Genomic DNA, 23,420 nt, shown 5'->3' with positions numbered 1-23,420 from the left:
AGTAACAGACACAGACTGAGGATCATTAACAGACACAGACTGAGGATCAGTAACAGACACAGACTGAGGGTCAGTAACAGACACAGACTGCGGATCAGTAACAGACACAGACTGAGGATCAGTAACAGACAGAGACTGAGGATCAGTAACAGACACAGACTGAGGGTCAGTAACAGACACAGACTGAGGATCATTAACAGACAGACTGAGGATCAGTACCAGACAGAGACTGAGGATCAGTAACTATTATGTCCGTGTATGATTGAGACACGGACAGCAGGAGTTGAACAAAACAAGTCTTTACTGAAAGGAGTCAATCGGGAAACTGAAACTACAGAGGCTTACTAGCGCCTTTTATACAGGGGTGGTCACTGCCGGTACTGCAGTCTGAGATTAGTTATTCTCTTAAAGGTACATACACAACAATTCCTCCCCTTTTAGATAAACAGTACATAACATTCATTTAACAACTAAATGATAAATAATTACAATCACAATTACGTTTGCTAGATACATTGGTTAAGTTTAAGCAGTTATAAGTTCGGTATTTGAGGAGGCTTCCTGATTCTGTCTGGATAACGCCTCTTTGGGGTATCAGGTTCCTCTGGCAAGTTTGAGTCGGGATCAATGTCGTTGTTTGGTTCATCTGCTTCCAATATCACCGATTCTGCGGTAGCTGCAATTGGTCCGTCGATTTCATTACCAGGTGTATCAGATCGTGGTGTGGAGTTGACGTTTTCCAGTGACTCTAGAATCTGGTCAGCATGGCGTCTTACAATGCTCTCTCCAACGTCCACTGTATACATGAGATGCCCTTGCCGTGTACAAATCGTTCCTGGCTGCCATTTCTCAGTGCGGTAGTCCCGGGCCAAAACTGGTTGACCTATCTTAAAACTCCTGGCCGGCCTTTCATTCATATTTTGAAACTGCCTGTTCTCCACATCTCTTCGGACGTTTGGCTTAACCAAATCCAAGCGGCATCGTAGTCTTCAATTGAAGAACATCATGGCTGGAGTTTGGTTGGTAACCGCATGTGTCGCATTCCGGTAGGCAAACAAGAAGTTGTCCACCTTGTGTTGTAGGGGTATATTTGACCGTGCAGGTAGTGATTGAACTTCTTCACCACCCCACACTAGGCTGAGGGCCTCTCTGTCAATCTGGGTGTAGTTACGCTCGGTAGAAGTTAACGAGCGTGACGCAAAAGCTATCGGCCTCTCTAAACCATCAAGGAATTTATGTGACAGTACCGCCCCAATGCTGTAGGGAGACACATCACACGCCAGTCTGATCGGCAGTGCTGGGTTGTAGTGAGCCAATACTTCTCTTGAAGTGATTAAGTCCTTACTCTTCTGAAAGGCTCGCTTACAGTCATTGCTCCATTTCCATACTACTCCCGTTCGTAGCAGGGCGTTCAGTGGGTGCAGGATTGTCGACAAATTCGGCAAAAACTTATGGTAGTAATTCACCAATCCAAGGAATGACCTCAGTTGCGACACATTTTCAGGCGCTGGGGCCTTAACAACCGCTTCAATTTTGTCAGGGGACTTATGTAACCCCTCTTCATCAATCACATGGCCACAATACGATATCTGTTTCTTAAAAAACTCGCACTTGGGGCGGTTGGCTTGTAGCCCAAGTTCCCGTAGTCTAGTGAGCACCTGTTCTAGGTTGTTAAGGTGCTCACTGTCATCTTCACCTGTCACAAGGATGTCGTCCAAGTAACACTGAGTCCCCGGAATCCCTTGCAGGACTTGTTCCATCGCTCTTTGCCAAATCGCCGGAGCCGATGCTACTCCGAATACCAATCGATGATACTGGTAAAGACCTTTGTGAGTGTTTATCGTGAGATACTTCCTAGAGGATTCTTCAACCTCCATCTGCAAATATGCTTGTGCTAGGTCAATTTTTGTAAAACGCTTCCCTCCAGACAGTGAGGCGAAGATGTCTTCTATCCTTGGAAGGGGATATTGTACTGTGTGAAGGACTGGGTTCACCGTCACCTTGAAATCCCCACAGATGCGAACCTTCCTTGGCTCCTCAGACTTATTGCTTAACGTTTTCTTCATGACAGGAATGATGGGTGTCGCCCACTTGCTCCAGTCGACCTTAGACAACACGCCTGCCTTCTCCAGATTCTCCAGCTCTGCCTCGACGGCTGGGCGAATTGCATATGGTACCGGTCTTGCTTTGAAAAACTTGGGAATTGCATTCTCTTCTATTTTTATCGAAGCGGTTACGCCTTTAAGAGTGCCCAGTTCTTATTGAAATACCTCTTTGGCGTTAGCTAAGATTGTTGACAATCGTCCAGGAGTGACGTCTTCATCTTTTTTACCGTCCACCGTCATTGCATGAATGGAGTGCCAATCTAAGCTTATCTTCCTGATCCATTCACGTCCCAATAACGGTGGTCCACCATTTTGCAGTATGTAGAGATAAAATTTCCGTATTTTCTTGCCGTTGTATTCGACAGGCACCCTTATTTTTCCTCTGGGGTATACTTTTTGCCCCGTATACGTCGTCAAGACGATGGATGTCTCTCTCAAGGGTATGTGTGAGAATAGCCGCTCGTAGTCTCGTCGATTCATGATGGTTAGCGCTGATCCTGTATCCAATTCCATTTTAACTTGGGACCCTGCTATCGTGAGGATGACCCAAATGGTTCGGTGATCCTCTTTTGCGATTACATTGTGAAGTTTGAGACAGCTTAGTCTCCTGTTCCCGGATTCACTATCGCTCATCTGGTCTTCGGAACTACTGTCCATCATCTTTTGTACTTTCTTGTACGGTTCCTTAGTAGCCTTTTTGTTGTCGCTGGTCTTCTTCCCAGACCTGCAAACTCGTGCAATGTGTCCCATCTTTCCGCATTGCCTGCATATTTTGTCCTTGGACCAGCAGTCCTTCTGGTCATGGTTTGTTCTGCCGCAGCGATAACATTTTGCAAATCCCCGTGTCATTTCGTGGGTGCCGTATTCCTGTGGCTTTTGTTGAATTTCCGCAGCTCCCCTGGCTGCTGCTTCGTACGATACTGCCACGCTGAAAGCCTTATCTAGCGTCAGCTCTTTCTCTGAGAATAACTTCTTCTGTGTTCCTTCACTCAGGAGTCCACAGACAAATTTGTCCCGTAGTGTATCTGCCAGTCCTGCTCCGAACTGGCAGTGCTTTGATAGCTTGCGTAGTTCCGTAAGGCACTCAGCGTTGCTCTCATCTTTATGCTGAGTTCTCCTGTGGAATTTAAATCTTTCGGCTATCAACAGCGGTGCAGGGTTTAGGTGCTCCTGTAGGACAGCAACAATATCGTTAAAACTCTTCACCTTCGGTTTGGCTGGAGTAATCAGGTCCCGCAATAGGCCGTACATTCTAGCGCCCATTAAGTTTAGCAATACCGATGCCTTTTTGTCATCGGCTATTTTGTTTGCCTCGCAATATACCTCGACTCTTTCCACATACATGGTCCAGTCCTCTATTGTATTAACAAAGGCAGTGATACAGCCAGTCTTCGGCATCTTGAAAATCTAAAATGGCGCCTCCCGCACTTTGCCTTCTTCCCCGATTTAACAAAATGGCGCCTCCCGCGCTTTGCCTTCTTCCCCGCTGATTAAGATGGCGCCTCCCACGCTTTTGCCTTCTTCCCCGCTGTTGCTAGCGCTGCTTCCCGTGGTTTCCATTGCAACCTGCAGCTCCTCGCGGTTTCCTGCGTGTTTAATATTGCTTTATTAAAATTATTTTCCCGTCGTGGTACAACCCTGTGGGACTCTTGCCTCCCTCTTCTCGGGTCTATACGCAGCCCGGCTTCGTAGCACCGGCCGCGCCCTGTGTGCTCCACCCTCTCTCTCTCCTCTTCCCGACAACGCTGCTCGGCCCCATTGCAAGCCACCCGCTCGAGTTCGCGACCGCCGCAGCCCAGGAAGGATCAGTGCACTACCTGCCACCAGCCCGATTAGCTGAAGCACCGTCGACAGGAACCAGGCCCGGCTTTCGACAGCTTCTCCAGCAATCTTCAACTCTGCTAACACAGGGGTGGATGCCCACGGTCGACGCCCGTTTCTACTGCTTCTTTCTTCCTTCTGGCCTCGACCTCTGCTCACATGGCTGCAGGAAAGGATCCCAGGAGGTGGTGCAGACTGTAGGTAAGCTCGTATCTGCTCGTCGCCAGTATTATGTCCGGGTATGATTGAGACACGGACAGCAGGAGTTGAACAAAACAAGTCTTTACTGAAAGGAGTCAATCGGGAAACTGAAACTACAGAGGATTACGAGCGCCTTTTATACAGGGGTGGTCACTGCCGGTACTGCAGTCTGAGATCAGTTATTCTCTTAAAGGTACATACACAACAGTAACAGACACAGACTGAGGGTCAGTAACAGACACAGACTGAGGATCAGTAACAGAGACAGACTGAGGATCAGTAACAGACAGACTGAGGATCAGTAACAGACACAGACTGAGGATCAGTAACAGACACAGACTGAGGATCATTAACAGACACAGACTGAGGATCAGTAACAGACACAGACTGAGGGTCAGTAACAGACACAGACTGAGGATCAGTAACAGAGACAGACTGAGGATCAGTAACAGACAGACTGAGGATCAGTAACAGACACAGACTGAGGATCAGTAACAGACACAGACTGAGGATCAGTAACAGACAGAGACTGAGGATCAGTAACAGACACAGACTGAAGATCAGTAACAGAGACAGGCTGAGGATCAGTAACAGAGACAGACTGAGTATCAGTAACTGAGACAGACTGAGGATCAGTAACAGAGACAGACTGAGGATCAGTAACAGTGATAGACTGAGGATCAGTAACAGGCAGACTGAGGATCAGTAACAGAGACAGACTGAGGATCAGTAACAGACACGGACTGAGGATAAGTAACAGACAGAGACTGAGGATCAGTAACAGACACAGACTGAGGATCAGTAACAGACACAGACTGAGGATCAGTAACAGACACAGACTTAGGATCAGTAACGGACTGCCTGACGATCAGTAACAGAGACAGACTGAGGATCAGTAACAGACACAGACTGAGTATCAGTAACAGAGACACAGACTTAGGATCAGTAACAGAGACAGACTGAGGATCAGTAACAGACACAGACTGAGGATCAGTAACAGACACAGACTGAGGATCAGTAACAGAGACAGATTGAGGATCAGTAACAGACACAGACTGAGGATTAGTAAAAGAGACAGACTGAGGATCAGTAACAGACACAGACTGAGGATCTGTAACAGAGGCACAGACTGAGGATCAGGAGCAGACACAGACTGAGGATCAGTAACAGACACAGACTGAGAATCAGTAACAGAGAGAGACTGAGGATCAGTAACAGACAGACTGAGGATCAGTAACATATACAGACTGAGGATCAGTAACAGAGACAGACTGAGGATCAGTAACTGAGACAGACTGAGGATCAGTAACAGAGACAGACTGAGGATCAGTAGCAGAGACAGGCTGAGGACCTGTAACAGACAGACTGAGGATCAGTAACAGAGACAGACTGAGGATCAGTAACCGACACAGACTGAGGATCAGTAACAGAGACACAGACTGAGGATCAGTAACAGACACAGACTGAGGATCAGTAACAGACACAGACTGAGGATCAGTAACAGAGACAGACTGAGGATCAGTAACAGAGACAGACTGAGGATCAGTAAGAGACAGACTGAGGATCAGTAACAGACAGAGACTGAGGATCAGGAACAGACACAGACTGAGGTTCAGTAACAGACACTGACTGAGGATCAGTAACAGACACAGACTGAGGATCAGTAACAGACACAGACTGAGGATCATTAACAGACACAGACTGAGGATCAGTAACAGACACAGACTGAGGGTCAGTAACAGACACAGACTGCGGATCAGTAACAGACACAGACTGAGGATCAGTAACAGACAGAGACTGAGGATCAGTAACAGACACAGACTGAGGGTCAGTAACAGACACAGACTGAGGATCATTAACAGACAGACTGAGGATCAGTACCAGACAGAGACTGAGGATCAGTAACTATTATGTCCGTGTATGATTGAGACACGGACAGCAGGAGTTGAACAAAACAAGTCTTTACTGAAAGGAGTCAATCGGGAAACTGAAACTACAGAGGCTTACTAGCGCCTTTTATACAGGGGTGGTCACTGCCGGTACTGCAGTCTGAGATTAGTTATTCTCTTAAAGGTACATACACAACAATTCCTCCCCTTTTAGATAAACAGTACATAACATTCATTTAACAACTAAATGATAAATAATTACAATCACAATTACGTTTGCTAGATACATTGGTTAAGTTTAAGCAGTTATAAGTTCGGTATTTGAGGAGGCTTCCTGATTCTGTCTGGATAACGCCTCTTTGGGGTATCAGGTTCCTCTGGCAAGTTTGAGTCGGGATCAATGTCGTTGTTTGGTTCATCTGCTTCCAATATCACCGATTCTGCGGTAGCTGCAATTGGTCCGTCGATTTCATTACCAGGTGTATCAGATCGTGGTGTGGAGTTGACGTTTTCCAGTGACTCTAGAATCTGGTCAGCATGGCGTCTTACAATGCTCTCTCCAACGTCCACTGTATACATGAGATGCCCTTGCCGTGTACAAATCGTTCCTGGCTGCCATTTCTCAGTGCGGTAGTCCCGGGCCAAAACTGGTTGACCTATCTTAAAACTCCTGGCCGGCCTTTCATTCATATTTTGAAACTGCCTGTTCTCCACATCTCTTCGGACGTTTGGCTTAACCAAATCCAAGCGGCATCGTAGTCTTCAATTGAAGAACATCATGGCTGGAGTTTGGTTGGTAACCGCATGTGTCGCATTCCGGTAGGCAAACAAGAAGTTGTCCACCTTGTGTTGTAGGGGTATATTTGACCGTGCAGGTAGTGATTGAACTTCTTCACCACCCCACACTAGGCTGAGGGCCTCTCTGTCAATCTGGGTGTAGTTACGCTCGGTAGAAGTTAACGAGCGTGACGCAAAAGCTATCGGCCTCTCTAAACCATCAAGGAATTTATGTGACAGTACCGCCCCAATGCTGTAGGGAGACACATCACACGCCAGTCTGATCGGCAGTGCTGGGTTGTAGTGAGCCAATACTTCTCTTGAAGTGATTAAGTCCTTACTCTTCTGAAAGGCTCGCTTACAGTCATTGCTCCATTTCCATACTACTCCCGTTCGTAGCAGGGCGTTCAGTGGGTGCAGGATTGTCGACAAATTCGGCAAAAACTTATGGTAGTAATTCACCAATCCAAGGAATGACCTCAGTTGCGACACATTTTCAGGCGCTGGGGCCTTAACAACCGCTTCAATTTTGTCAGGGGACTTATGTAACCCCTCTTCATCAATCACATGGCCACAATACGATATCTGTTTCTTAAAAAACTCGCACTTGGGGCGGTTGGCTTGTAGCCCAAGTTCCCGTAGTCTAGTGAGCACCTGTTCTAGGTTGTTAAGGTGCTCACTGTCATCTTCACCTGTCACAAGGATGTCGTCCAAGTAACACTGAGTCCCCGGAATCCCTTGCAGGACTTGTTCCATCGCTCTTTGCCAAATCGCCGGAGCCGATGCTACTCCGAATACCAATCGATGATACTGGTAAAGACCTTTGTGAGTGTTTATCGTGAGATACTTCCTAGAGGATTCTTCAACCTCCATCTGCAAATATGCTTGTGCTAGGTCAATTTTTGTAAAACGCTTCCCTCCAGACAGTGAGGCGAAGATGTCTTCTATCCTTGGAAGGGGATATTGTACTGTGTGAAGGACTGGGTTCACCGTCACCTTGAAATCCCCACAGATGCGAACCTTCCTTGGCTCCTCAGACTTATTGCTTAACGTTTTCTTCATGACAGGAATGATGGGTGTCGCCCACTTGCTCCAGTCGACCTTAGACAACACGCCTGCCTTCTCCAGATTCTCCAGCTCTGCCTCGACGGCTGGGCGAATTGCATATGGTACCGGTCTTGCTTTGAAAAACTTGGGAATTGCATTCTCTTCTATTTTTATCGAAGCGGTTACGCCTTTAAGAGTGCCCAGTTCTTATTGAAATACCTCTTTGGCGTTAGCTAAGATTGTTGACAATCGTCCAGGAGTGACGTCTTCATCTTTTTTACCGTCCACCGTCATTGCATGAATGGAGTGCCAATCTAAGCTTATCTTCCTGATCCATTCACGTCCCAATAACGGTGGTCCACCATTTTGCAGTATGTAGAGATACAATTTCCGTATTTTCTTGCCGTTGTATTCGACAGGCACCCTTATTTTTCCTCTGGGGTATACTTTTTGCCCCGTATACGTCGTCAAGACGATGGATGTCTCTCTCAAGGGTATGTGTGAGAATAGCCGCTCGTAGTCTCGTCGATTCATGATGGTTAGCGCTGATCCTGTATCCAATTCCATTTTAACTTGGGACCCTGCTATCGTGAGGATGACCCAAATGGTTCGGTGATCCTCTTTTGCGATTACATTGTGAAGTTTGAGACAGCTTAGTCTCCTGTTCCCGGATTCACTATCGCTCATCTGGTCTTCGGAACTACTGTCCATCATCTTTTGTACTTTCTTGTACGGTTCCTTAGTAGCCTTTTTGTTGTCGCTGGTCTTCTTCCCAGACCTGCAAACTCGTGCAATGTGTCCCATCTTTCCGCATTGCCTGCATATTTTGTCCTTGGACCAGCAGTCCTTCTGGTCATGGTTTGTTCTGCCGCAGCGATAACATTTTGCAAATCCCCGTGTCATTTCGTGGGTGCCGTATTCCTGTGGCTTTTGTTGAATTTCCGCAGCTCCCCTGGCTGCTGCTTCGTACGATACTGCCACGCTGAAAGCCTTATCTAGCGTCAGCTCTTTCTCTGAGAATAACTTCTTCTGTGTTCCTTCACTCAGGAGTCCACAGACAAATTTGTCCCGTAGTGTATCTGCCAGTCCTGCTCCGAACTGGCAGTGCTTTGATAGCTTGCGTAGTTCCGTAAGGCACTCAGCGTTGCTCTCATCTTTATGCTGAGTTCTCCTGTGGAATTTAAATCTTTCGGCTATCAACAGCGGTGCAGGGTTTAGGTGCTCCTGTAGGACAGCAACAATATCGTTAAAACTCTTCACCTTCGGTTTGGCTGGAGTAATCAGGTCCCGCAATAGGCCGTACATTCTAGCGCCCATTAAGTTTAGCAATACCGATGCCTTTTTGTCATCGGCTATTTTGTTTGCCTCGCAATATACCTCGACTCTTTCCACATACATGGTCCAGTCCTCTATTGTATTAACAAAGGCAGTGATACAGCCAGTCTTCGGCATCTTGAAAATCTAAAATGGCGCCTCCCGCACTTTGCCTTCTTCCCCGATTTAACAAAATGGCGCCTCCCGCGCTTTGCCTTCTTCCCCGCTGATTAAGATGGCGCCTCCCACGCTTTTGCCTTCTTCCCCGCTGTTGCTAGCGCTGCTTCCCGTGGTTTCCATTGCAACCTGCAGCTCCTCGCGGTTTCCTGCGTGTTTAATATTGCTTTATTAAAATTATTTTCCCGTCGTGGTACAACCCTGTGGGACTCTTGCCTCCCTCTTCTCGGGTCTATACGCAGCCCGGCTTCGTAGCACCGGCCGCGCCCTGTGTGCTCCACCCTCTCTCTCTCCTCTTCCCGACAACGCTGCTCGGCCCCATTGCAAGCCACCCGCTCGAGTTCGCGACCGCCGCAGCCCAGGAAGGATCAGTGCACTACCTGCCACCAGCCCGATTAGCTGAAGCACCGTCGACAGGAACCAGGCCCGGCTTTCGACAGCTTCTCCAGCAATCTTCAACTCTGCTAACACAGGGGTGGATGCCCACGGTCGACGCCCGTTTCTACTGCTTCTTTCTTCCTTCTGGCCTCGACCTCTGCTCACATGGCTGCAGGAAAGGATCCCAGGAGGTGGTGCAGACTGTAGGTAAGCTCGTATCTGCTCGTCGCCAGTATTATGTCCGGGTATGATTGAGACACGGACAGCAGGAGTTGAACAAAACAAGTCTTTACTGAAAGGAGTCAATCGGGAAACTGAAACTACAGAGGATTACGAGCGCCTTTTATACAGGGGTGGTCACTGCCGGTACTGCAGTCTGAGATCAGTTATTCTCTTAAAGGTACATACACAACAGTAACAGACACAGACTGAGGGTCAGTAACAGACACAGACTGAGGATCAGTAACAGAGACAGACTGAGGATCAGTAACAGACAGACTGAGGATCAGTAACAGACACAGACTGAGGATCAGTAACAGACACAGACTGAGGATCATTAACAGACACAGACTGAGGATCAGTAACAGACACAGACTGAGGATCAGTAACAGAGACAGACTAAGGATCAGTAACAGACACAGACTGAGGGTCAGTAACAGACACAGACTGAGGATCATTAACAGAGACAGACTGAGGATCAGTAACAGACACAGACTGAGGATCAGTAACAGACACAGACTGAGGATCAGTAACAGACACAGACTGAGGATCAGTAACAGAGACAGACTGAGGATCAGTAACAGACACAGACTGAGGATCATTAACAGAGACAGACTGAGGATCAGTAACAGACACAAACTGAGGATCAGTAACAGACACAGACTGAGGATCAGTAACAGAGACAGACTGAGGATCAGTAACAGACACAGACTGAGGATCAGTAACAGACAAGAGACTGAGGATCAGTAACAGAGACAGACTGAGGATCAGTAACAGAGACACAGACTGAGGGTCAGTAACAGACACAGACTGAGGATCAGTAACAGACAGACTGAGGATCAGTAACAGACAGACTGAGGATCAGTAACAGACACAGACTGAGGATCAGTAACAGACAGGGGCTGAGGAGCAGTAACCTACACAGACTGAGGATCAGTAACAGACACAGAGTGAGGATCAGTAACAGACACAGACTGAGGATCAGTAGCAGACACAGACTGAGGATCAGTAACAGACAGACACTGAGGATCAGTAGCAGACACTGACTGAGGATCAGTAACAGAGACAGACTGAGGACCAGTAACAGAGTCACAGACTGAGGATCAGTAAAAGGCACAGACTGAGGATCAGTAACAGACACAGACTGAGGATCAGTAACAGACACAGACTGAGGATCAGTAACAGACAAGAGACTGAGGATCAGTAACAGAGACAGACTGAGGATCAGTAACAGAGACACAGACTGAGGGTCAGTAACAGACACAGACTGAGGATCAGTAACAGACAGACTGAGGATCAGTAACAGACAGACTGAGGATCAGTAACAGACACAGACTGAGGATCAGTAACAGACAGGGGCTGAGGAGCAGTAACCTACACAGACTGAGGATCAGTAACAGACACAGAGTGAGGATCAGTAACAGACACAGACTGAGGATCAGTAACAGACACAGACTGAGGATCAGTAACAGAAAGAGACGGAGGATCAGTAGCAGACACTGACTGAGGATCAGTAACAGAGACAGACTGAGGACCAGTAACAGAGTCACAGACTGAGGATCAGTAAAAGGCACAGACTGAGGATCAGTAACAGACACAGACTGAGGATCAGTAACAGACACAGACTGAGGATCAGTAACAGACACAGACTGAGGATCAGTAACAGAGACAGACTGAGGATCAGTAACAGACACAGACTGAGGATCAATAACAGACACAGACTGAGGATCAGTAACAGAGTCACAGACTGTGGATCAGTGACAGAGAGACAGGCTGAGGATCAGTAACAGAGACACAGACTGATGATCAGTAACAGACACAGACTGAGGATCAGTAACAGAGACAGACTGAGGATCAGTAACAGACACAGACTGAGAATCAGTAACGGACACAGACTGAGGATCAGTAACAGAGAGAGACTGAGGATCAGTAACAGACACAGACTGAGAATCAGTAACAGAGACACAGACTGAGGATCAGTAACAGACACAGACTGAGAATCAGTAACAGAGACACAGACTGAGGATCAGTAACAGAGAGAGACTGAGGATCAGTAACAGACACAGACTGAGAATCAGTAACAGAGACACAGACTGAGGATCAGTAACAGACACAGACTGAGAATCAGTAACAGAGACACAGACTGAGGATCAGTAACAGACACAGACTGAGGATCAGTAACAGAGAGAGACTGAGGATCAGTAACAGACACAGACTGAGGATCAGTAACAGACACAGACTGAGGATCAGTAACAGACACAGACTGAGGATCAGTAACACAGACTGAGGATCATTAACAGACACAGACTGAGGATCAGTAACAGAGACTGAGGATCAGTAACAGAGTCACAGACTGAGGATCAGTAACAGAGACAGACTGAGGATCAGTAACAGACACAGACTGAGGATCAGTAGCTGCAGCTTACGATCTTGCCTCGGCACATGATTGACGGACTGATTGGCCCATTTCTCGATTAAAATGTCTGCTGTTTATGGATCGCTTAGTTAGAATCGTTTCTTTTGTTGCTCACTGGGTAATTGTGCTAATTTTTTGAATTTGCAGCATTCCCCCTGGTTAATGACTTGTGAATATATCTGCAAGTTGGATTTCCCTAACTTTATGACTACACTTTCTCACAGAAAGGCTGGGAGCGCCACAGATCATTCAGAATCCTTCCTACATACTGGATCGTGTTGTGCTGAATTGCATTGTGAAAAGCGGAATAGCAAGTAGCATCATGTGGCAAAAAGATCAGAGGAAGCTCGTGAACGACACACATTTCAGACTGGAGTTTGATAACAGCACACTTTTTATTGAACACATAGAATTCTCAGACTGCGGTTTATATACCTGCACAGTGAGAAACGAAATCAGCATCAACAGGAACTCACATTTCCTCACCCCAAATGGTAGGATTTCACAGTCTGATACAATGTGAGGTACATGGGATTACATTCTGACTGTACTGGGTAGGATTTCACAGTCTGATACAGTGTGAGGTACGTGGGATTATATTACATAGAAACATAGAAGATAGGAGCAGGAGTAGGCCATTCAGCCCTTCGAGCCTGCTCCGCCATTCAACGAGATCATGGCTGATCATCCAAACCCTAGCACCCGGTCCCTACACCGACAGCCATCCCACCCAAACCCTATCCCCGTAACCCCACGTATTTAATCCCCCCTAACACTAAGGGCCAATTTTTATCATGGCCAATCAACCTAACCCGCACATCTTTGGACTGTGGGAGGAAACCGGAGCACCCGGAGAAAACCCACGCAAACACGGGGAGAATGTGCAAACTCCACACAGACAGTCACCTACTGGGTAGGATTTCACCTACTGGGTAGGATTTCACCATCTGATACAGTGTGACGTACATGAGATTATATTCTGATTGTACTTGGTAGGATTTCACCATCTGATACAGTGTGAGGTACATGGGATTATATTCTGATTGTACTGGGTAGGATTTCACACTCTGATACAGTGTGAGTTACATGGGATTATATTCTGATTGTACTGCATAGGATTTCTCCGTCTGGTACAGTGTGACGTACATGAGATTATATTCTGATTGTACTGGGTAGGATTTCACCATCTGATGCAGTGTGAGGTACATGGGATTATATTACATAAGAACATAAGAAATAGGAGCAGGAGTAGGCCATTCGGCTCTTCGAGCCTGTTCCGCCATTCAATGAGATCATCGCTGATCTTCTGCCTCAACTCCATTCACCGGCCCTATCGCCATATCCGTTGATCCCCTTACTAGTCAGAAATCTATTGACTTCTGTTTTGAATATACCCAATGACTGAGCCTCCACAGCCCTTTGGGGTAGAGAATTCCAAAGATTCACCACCCTCTGTGTGAAGAAATTTCTTCTCATCTCAGTCCTGAATGGCCTACCCTTTACCCTGAGGCTGTGACCCCTGGTTTTAGACTCCCCAGCCAAGGGAAACATTCTCCCAGCATCCACCCTATCAAGCCCTGTAATAATTTTGTATGCTTCAATGAGATCCCCTCTCATTCTTCTGAATTCAAGAGAATACAGGCCTAGTTTACTCAATCTCTTCTCATACGACGGTCCTGCCATCCCAGGAATCAATCTCATGAATGTACCTTGCATTCCCTCTATGGCAGGTATATCCTTCCTTAGGTAAGGAGACCAAAATTGTACACAGTACTACAGGTGTGGTCTCACCAAAGCCCTATATAATTGGAGTAAGACTTCTTTACTCATGTACTCAAATCCTCTTGTAATGAAGGCCAGCATACCATTTACCTTCCTAATGGCTTGCTGCACCTGCACATTCACTTTCAGTGACTCATGTACAAGGACACCCAGGTCCCTTTGAGCATCTGCATTCCCCAATCTTTCACCATTTGGGAAATACTCTGCCTTTCTGTTTTTTCTACCAAAGTGGATAACTTCACATTTATCCACATTATAATCCATCTGCCATGTTCTCACCCACTCAGTGAACTTGTCGAGGTCCCCTTGAAGCCTCTTCACATCCTCTTCACAACTGACACTGCCACCTAGCTTTGTATTGTGGCGGAGCCACTAAAGGACTCAGATCATTTGTATATAATTCCCTTGAACAACATGTTAGCTACAGCCTGAGTCTGTATCTTTAATTATACTGTTTACTTGCACAGAGCAGGTAAGGGCTGCACAGGCAGAAGGGAAATGGGTGTCCATCAGGCAGAGCAGTGGAGGCAGGCAGGTAGTGCAGGGGACACCTGTGGCCATCCCCCTCTCAAACAGGTATATCGATTTGGATACTGTTGAGGGGGATGACTTACCAGAGGAAGGCAGCAGCAGCCAACTTCCTGGCACCAGGGGTGCTTCTGCTGCTCAGGAAGGGAGGAAAAAGAGTGGGAGAGCAATAGTGGTAGGGGATTCTATCGTAAGGGGAACAGATAGGCGTTTCTGTGGCCGTAGACGTAACTCCAGGATGGTTTGTTGCCTCCCTGGTGCCAGGGTTAAGGATGTCACTGAACGGCTGCAGGGCATTCTGAAGGGGGAGGATGAACAGTCAGAGGTTGTGGTTCACATTGGGACCAATGACATGGGTAGGAAGAGGGATGAGGTCCTGCAGCAAGAATTTATGGGGCTAGGTAGCAGATTAAAGAGCAGGACCTCAAAGGTTGTAATCTCTGGATTACTCCGGGTGCCACGTGCTAGTGAGTATAGGAATAGAAGGATAGAGCAGATGAATGCGTGGCTAAAGAGTTGGTGCAGGAGGGAGGGATTTAGTTTCCTGGATCACTGGGCCTGCTTCTGGGGAAGGTGGGACTTGTACAAGTCGGACGGGTTGCACCTGAACCAGAACGGGACAAATATCCTTGCGGGGAGGTTTGCTAGCACTGTTCGGGGGGGTTTAAACTAAAATGGCAGGGGGTTGGGAGCCTGAGCAGAGAGACAGAGGAAAGGGAAACAGGGATAAAAGCAAAAGATAGGAAGGAGAAAAACAAAAGTGGCAGTCAGAGAAATCAACGGTTTAAATCAAACATGGCCACAGTAAATAATAATTCTAATAGGTCTAAGACCGTTAAAAAAACAAGCCTGAAGGCTTTGTGTCTTAATGCGAGGAGCATTTGTAATAAGGTGGATGAATTGGCTGAGCAAATAGAGGTAAACGAATATGATTTGGTTGGGATTACGGAAACGTGGCTCAAGGATGGCCAAGACTGGGAACTCAACATCCAGGGGTATTCGATATTCAGGAAAGATAGGCAAAAAGGAAAGGGAGGTGGGGTAGCATTACTGGTTAAAGAAGGGATTAATACAGTTGTAATGAAGGATATTAGCTCTGATGATGTGGAATCTGTATGGGTAGAATTGAGAAATACTAAGGGGAAAAAAACATTAGTGGGAGTGGTAGATAGACCTCCCAACAGTAAGGCGGAGGTTGGGGATGGCATTAAAAGGGAAATTAAAGAAGCATGCAATAAGGGCACAGCAGTCACCATGGGTGACTTTAATCTACAAATAGATTGGGCCAACCAAATTAGTAACAATACTGTGGAGGAGGAATTCCTGGAGTGTTTACGGGATGGTTTCCTGGACCAATATGTCGAGGGACCAACCAGAGATCAGGCCATCTTAGACTGGGTATTATGTAACGAGAAAGGATTAATTAGCAATCTTGTTGTACGAGGCCCCTTGGGTCGGAGCGATCATAATATGATCGAATTCTTCATTAAGATGGAGAATGAAGTAGTTGACTCAGAGACTAGGGTCCTCAATTTAAATAAAGGAAACTACGATGGTCTGAGGAGCGAGTTGGGTAGGATTGATTGGGGAATGGCACTCAAAGGGGTGACGGTGGATAGGCAATGGCAAACATTCAAAGACCGAATGGATGAGCTACAGAATTTGTTCATCCCAGTTTGGCATAAAAATAAAACAAAAAAGGTGACTCAACCGTGGCTAACAAGGGAAATTAGGGATAGCATAAGATCCAAGGAGACGACATATAAATTGGCCAGAAAAAGCAATAATCCTGAGGACTGGGAGCAGTTTAGGATTCAACAAAGGAGGACAAAGGGATTAATTAAGAAAGAGAAAATAGAATATGAGAGTAAGCTACCAGGGAACATAAAAACTGACTGTAAAAGCTTTTATAGATATGTGAAGAGAAAAAGATTGGTGAAGTCAAGCGTAGGTCCCCTGCAGTCAGAATCAGGGGAATTTATAATGGGAAACAAAGAAATGGAAGACCAACTAAATTCATACTTTGCTTCTGTCTTCACAAAGGAGGACACAAATAACCTCCCAGAGATGTCAGGGAACATAGGGTCTGATGAAAGGGTGGAACTGAAAGAAATCAGTAGGGAAATGGTGTTAGGAAAATTGATGGGACTGAAGGCCGATAAATCCCCAGGGCCTGATAATCTACATCCCAGGGTACTTAAGGAAGTGGCCCTAGAAATAGTAGATGCATTGCTGGTCATCTTCCAGAACTCGATAGGCTCTGGAACAGTACCCATGGATTGGAGGGTAGCTAATGTTACCCCACTATTCAAAAAAGGTGGTAGAGAAAAAGCAAGGAATTATAGACCGGTAAGCCTGACATCGGTAGTGGGGAAAATGCTAGAGTCTATTATAAAAGATGTAATAGCAGAGCACTTGGAAAGCAGTGACAGGATTGGACAAAGTCAACATGGATTTATAAAAGGTAAATCGTGCTTGACTAATCTACTGGAATTTTTTGAGGATGTAACTGGTAAAATAGATAAGGGAGAACCAGTGGATGTGGTGTATTTGGACTTTCAGAAGGCTTTCGATAAGGTCCCACATAAGAGATTAGCATGCAAAATTAAGGCACATGGGATTGGGGGCAAGTTATTGACTTGGATAGAGAACTGGTTGGCGGACAGAAAGCAAAGAGTTGAAATAAACGGGTTGTTTTCCGAGTGGCAGGCAGTGACTAATGGGGTACCGCAAGGATCGGTCCTAGGACCCCAGCTGTCCACAATATATATTAATGATCTGGACGAGGGAATTGGATGTAATATCTCCAAATTTGCAGACGACACAAAGCTGGGTGGGAGGGTAAGCTGTAAGGAGGATGTCGTGAATCTCCAGTACGATTTGGACAGGTTGGGTGATTTGGCAGAAACATGGCAAATGCACTATCATGTGGATAAATGTGAGGTTATCCACTTTGGTGGCAAAAACAGGAAGGCAGATTATTATTTGAATGGCAATAGATTGGGAGAAGGGGAAGTGCAAAGAGACCTGGGTGTTCTTGTGCACCAGCCGCTGAAGGTAAGCATGCAGGTGCAGCAGGCGGTTAAGAAGGCAAATGGTATGTTGGCCTTCGTAGCAAGAGGGTTCGAGTACAGGAACAAGGATGCCTTGCTACAGTTGTACAGGGCCTTGGTGAGACCGCACCTTGAGTATTGTGTGCAGTTTTGGTCGCCTTACCTGAGGAAGGACGTTCTTGCCATGGAAGGAGTGCAGCGAAGATTCACCAGGCTGATACCTGGGATGGCAGGAATGACGTATGAGGAGAGATTGTGTCGATTGGGCTTATACTCACTGGAGTTTAGAAGATTGAGAGGGGATCTCATCGAAACCTATAAAATTCTGTCAGGCCTGGACAGACTAGATGCAGGAAGGATGTTTCTGATGGCCGGGGAGTCCAGAACCAGGGGCCATAGTCTAAGGATGAGGGGTAAGCCATTTAGGACTGAAATGAGGAGGAATTTCTTCACCCAGAGAGTGGTGAACCTGTGGAATTCTCTGCCACAGAGAAAGAGTTGGATATATTTCTTGAGGCTAAAGGGATCAAGGGATATGGGGAGAAGGCAGGGACGGGGTACTGAATTTGGATGATCAGCCATGATCTCATTGAATGGCGGAGCAGGCTCGAAGGGCCGAATGGCCTATTCCTGCTCCTATCTTCTATGTTTCTATGTTTCGATGATTACCTTAACAGCGTTGGTAAACGCGATGACGTCACGTCGTTCATCACGTGATTCCCCACTGGTGGGAAGAACGTGATGACGTCAACCACGGGACCGCCCTAGCAGTCCTCGTGGAGCCTCCGAACTGAGCAGATCTACACTCGATGATCTCCTGTAGTTACTTGTTTAAACCTGTTAGTTTCCATTAAACTTCATTTTGTTTGATCGCCTGAGTGGACCTCAGTCTTTGGATAGGAACTAGACATTCCTGCATTGGTGACCCCGACTTTTGCAAACGGTTTTCGCAGAAGATACTCAACATGGAAACGAACGCAGTTACCTTGAAGCTACCACCGTTCTGGGAGCAACAACCAGCCGCGTGGTTCATCCAGGCTGAAGCCCAGTTCGCCATCAGAGACATCGTTGCGGATCAGACCCGTTGTTATTACATGGTCTCTGCCCTCGACAGCGCCACAGCCTCGCGGATCATCAGCCTACTCGGTAGTCCGCCTACTGATCGCAAGTATGACACGTTAAAGACGCGGTTGCTACAGGTCTTCGGGCTCACGAAGTCGGAGCGCGCCTGCCGGCTGCTCGCTATGCCCGGCCTCGGGGAGTCCAAGCCGTCCGAACTCATGAGCCAAATGCTCACGCTCCTCGGTTCCGAACCGGAATGCTTTCTCTTTAGGGAGCTATTCCTCAGCCTACTACCGGAGCAAGTTCAGGCTACCCTAGCCAGGTCCGAAGTCACAGACTGCGTGGAGTTTACTGCCGAAGCGGACAAGATTTTCGCGGTGACACAGCAGTACTGCGCTGCCACGAGGCGCCCATCCCCCACAGACGCTGCTCCAGCTCCTCAATCAGCGGGGTTGTGCTTCTACCACGCCCGTTTTGGCACGAAAGCAAGATGCTGCCGCCCTCCCTGCAGTTTTTCGCTAAAAAAAAACCCATCTTCAGCCACCCTGGCGAAAGAGGACCGGGTCTAACGAATGCCCCGCGGCTGCGATGGCCATCGGAACTTCGGGAAAGCTTCTCTTCATCACCGACTCCCTATCTGGTCGACGTTTCCTTTGCGACACCGGGGCGCAGTGTAGCATCCTACCTGCATCATATCTCGATATACTAGCTGGGGGCCATGGCCCCTCCCCCGAGGCGGCTAACGTTTCCAATCGGACCTTCGGACGGCGGCGGGTCCAGGTGTATTTCGGCGGCCAACGTTTCCAATGGGAATTCATCACCGCCAAAGTCTCGCAGGCAATCCTCGGGGAGGATTTTTTGTGCGCCAACGGCCTCCTGGTCGATGTCAGACACCGCCGGTTGATCAATGCGGCCACGCCGTGCCGCGCACTGTCTCCTGTGCGTTCCTACCTCCAGATGACTTCACTCGCCTCCTTGGAGAGTTCCCAGATCTGACCAGGCCCACTTTCTCCTCCTCGGCCACTAAACATGGTGTAGAACATTACATCACCACTACTGGCTCCCCGGTTTACGCACGGGCCCGACGAGTCGAACCCGGCAAGCTCGCGGCTGTGAAAGCGGAGTTCGACACGATGGAGCGGCTGGGGATTATTCACCGGTCGAGTAATCCCTGGTCTTCGCCTCTTCACATTGTTCCGAAACCCGGCGGTGGATGGCGGCCATGCGGTGACTACCGATGCCTGAACGACGCCACTACTCCTGATCGGTACCCGATCCCGCATATTCAAGATTTCTCGGCCCATTTGGCGGGAAATACTTTTTTTTCAAAAGTCGACCTCGTCCGTGGTTACCACCAGGTCCCCGTGCACCCGCAAAATGTCCCGAAAACCGCATTCATCACCCCATTCGGCCTGTTTGAATTTCTGCGGATGCCTTTTGGCTTGAAGAACGCTGCACAGGCTTTCCAGCGCTTGATGGACTCCGTGCTTCGGGACCTAAAATTAATCTTCATCTACCTCGACGACATCCTCATCGCCAGCCCTAGCAAAGAGGAGCACCTCTGCCATTTGCGCACCCTCTTTACACGCCTCAGTCAACACGGTTTGATTATCAACCCGGCCAAGTGCCAGTTCGGCCTGCAGCGGATTGATTTCTTGGGCCACCGCATCACATCAGACGGCGCAATTCCCTTACAGACGAAGGTCGAGGCGGTTACATGTTTCCCGCGCCCGCAGGCCGTCAAGGCCCTACAAGAGTTCCTCGGGATGGTCAATTTTTATCACCGGTTCATCCCTAAGGCAGCTCTGCTTATGCAGCCCTTGTACGAGGCCCTCAAGGTCAAGTCCGGTAAGGATCCGATCAGCTGGACGGCCGAGATGGACCGGGCGTTCGTCGACACCAAAGGCGCCTTGGCCAATGCAACCATGCTGGCGCACCTGCTTCCAGGTGCAACCATTGCCCTTACCACCGACGCATCGGACTACGCAATCGGCGCAGTGCAGGAACAGTGGGTGAATGGGACATGGCAACCGCTGGCGTTTTTCAGCCGTCAATTACGGCGAAATGAAAGAAAGTACAGCACTTTCGACCGGGAGTTGCTAGCCCTTTTTCTGGCCATCCTCCATTTCCAGTTCTTACTAGAGGGACGTCTGTTCACGGCTTTTGTAGACCACAAGCCACTAACGTACGCTATGGCCACGACCGCCGAACCGTGGTCAGCTCGGCAACAACGTCATTTCAGATTTCACCACGGACATTCAGCATTTGTCCGGCAAAGACAACCTGGTGGCGGATTGCCTCTCCTGCGCGACTGTTCACGCAGTCCAACTCGGAATCAGCTATGCCCTAATGGGTGCAGATCAAGCCTCGGACCCAAAGGTCCAAGCATACAGAACCAGCCCCTCTAGCTTCCAAGCGGCCAACGTCAAATTCCATGCCGCAGGCACCACGCTACTTTGCGACGTCTCCATGGGAGCTCCCCGCCCTATCGTACCAGTTGCCTGGCGCAGAAAAGTTTTCGACACCATACACGGGCTGTCACACCCTGGCATGAAGGCCTCGCAAAGGCTGATCTCGTCAAAATTCATCTGGAAGGGTATGCACATGGATGTCCGCGACTGGGCCAACACCTGCGTGGTCTGCCAAAAGGCCAAGGTACAGCGGCATGTAAAAGCGCCATTGGCCACTTTCCCTGTTCCGGAGCGTTGATTCGACCACGTGAATGTGGACCTCGTGGGGCCACCTCCACCTTCTCAAGGTTTCACACACATCCTCACAATGGTAGACCGCACCACTAGATGGCCAGAGGCAGTTCCTTTGCTTTCCACCACTTCGGCAGACGTAGCCAGAGCTTTCATCTTCTCTTGGGTTGCTCGTTTCGGGGTACCGGTGGACATCTCTTCCGATCGTGGACCGCAGTTTTCCTCTGAGCTCTGGAACGCTGTGGCGCAGGGGCTCGGCACCAAACTACATCGCACCACCGCCTATCATCCACAGGCGAACGGCCTGTGCGAGTGATTCTACAGGTCGCTCTAAGCCGCTCTGCAGGCCAGTCTTCAAGGCGCGGGATGGGTGGATAGACTTCCATGGGTCCTTTTGGGTCTCCGCACGGCGCCCAAAGAAGATTTACAATCGTCCTCGGCGGAACTCGTATATGGCCAGCCATCAGAGCGCTCACAACAGGAGAGGGCGAGCCAGGACAGGAGGAGGGCCGCCCTCATTAGCCCAGCTCACCCCCTGGGAGGAAGGCATCCTGGAGATTGCCGGGGCTGACCGAGATGTGGACGTTGGGGAAGGACAGGCAGGAGCATCCCCGCAAGCTGGTGACAGAATAGTTTCCCATCTCTCTCATTGGCATTGCATGAGTCACTGATAATGATTCTGAAGCTACATCACATGGACTTATGATCATCTGCAAAATGCAATGTGCATGTAACCTTGGCATCACATCTCTAACTTTTTCATTGACTCCCGCACAGGACCAGTGAGAGGGCCCATCCCCACGGTGCAGGAGGAAGAGCCTGAGCAGCCGGACTCCTCAGAGGAACCTGCAACCTCTGAGGGTGCAGCGTCATCAGAAATAAGCGTACCCAGCACCAGCGCAGACACTCACACCTCGGTTGGATCTTCGGGACATAGAGTAGAGTTGTCACCTGGTGTATCACAGCTCACAAGTGAGCATCAGCAGATTGTGGAGATAGGGACAGCAGTGGAGAGTCCTCGTCGGAGGGCACAGGACTCTGCCAACTCGGCTCAGCTGCATGTTGACCCCCTGCCTCTGGGTCCATCCGTAAGATCAGAGGTGATGGAACTCCAGGCACAGATGCAGGAGTCTCTGGCAGGTTTAGTCTCTAGGGTTGCTGCGAGTGTGGAGCAAATGGAGGAGTCCATTGTGAACATGAGCAGAGCCTTTGTGGAGTCATTGGCGCATGAACGCATCAACACGGAAAGGATGGCTACCTACGTGGAAATGATTGCTGCCTCCGTGGTAAGGCTGGCTACGGTAGAGGAGAGGAGGTTAGTCGCCAAGGTATGGAAAACATGGTGAGTGTTCAGAATAGAATGACATCTCTTGAGGAGCAATGGGCATCTATTGAACAGAGAAACCAGACCTTCATGGAATTCCTTCTGAGTAGGATTGCCATTGCAGGTACGGGTCCCCATGGCCCCCTTGATGTGCAGCAAGCTGCTCTCAAGCCACTTGCAGGCACTGAGGGGGACCTAACCCATGAGAGGGAGGTTGGTGGCAGACCTCAAGGAAGTGGGGGCTCCTCTCCAAGCGCTCACACTTCCATGCCACTGCAGAGCCCTTGGTCAGAGCCCCGCCGGAGTACACACCCAACGGAGATAGAGGTCTCAACCCATGCACAGCCGCAGGAGCAGCAGACTGCTGGCGAGCCCTCACAGGCTTGCCATCCCAGAGGACGCCCGCCAAAGGTGTCGAGACAGGAGCAGCAGGAAAGTGAGCAAGGGGCCTCCACATCTGCTGAAGCCAAAGGGGAACCACTACGTAGGAGCACGCGTAAGAGGAAAATAAAGCAGAAATAGTGAAATGCTGTGTATTTTGTGGAAATGCCATTAGTTGTGTGTTTTTCATAAAAATTCTGATGGCAACTTCTGCAGTTGTGGCGTGTGTCATTTCGCGAATGGG

General features: G+C 48.5%; 1 protein-coding gene across 1 annotated transcript in view; it reads left to right on the top strand.

Moving 5' to 3' along the window:
• Positions 1-23,420, top strand: part of LOC147105426 (immunoglobulin superfamily member 10-like) — a 349,216-nt gene that overhangs the window by 56,102 nt on the left and 269,694 nt on the right. Inside the window, exon 3 of the mRNA XM_086011724.1 lies at positions 12,569-12,838. Within this exon, the coding sequence (XP_085867850.1) occupies positions 12,569-12,838 (270 nt within the window). The remainder of the gene's footprint in view (positions 1-12,568; positions 12,839-23,420) is intronic.

This window comes from Somniosus microcephalus, chromosome 18, assembly GCF_052327205.1.
Source record: "Somniosus microcephalus isolate GS21.2 chromosome 18, FLI_Smic_1.0, whole genome shotgun sequence".
In the NCBI taxonomy this organism is placed as follows: Eukaryota; Metazoa; Chordata; class Chondrichthyes; order Squaliformes; family Somniosidae; genus Somniosus; species Somniosus microcephalus.
This window is presented reverse-complemented; position numbering and strand designations above follow the sequence as displayed.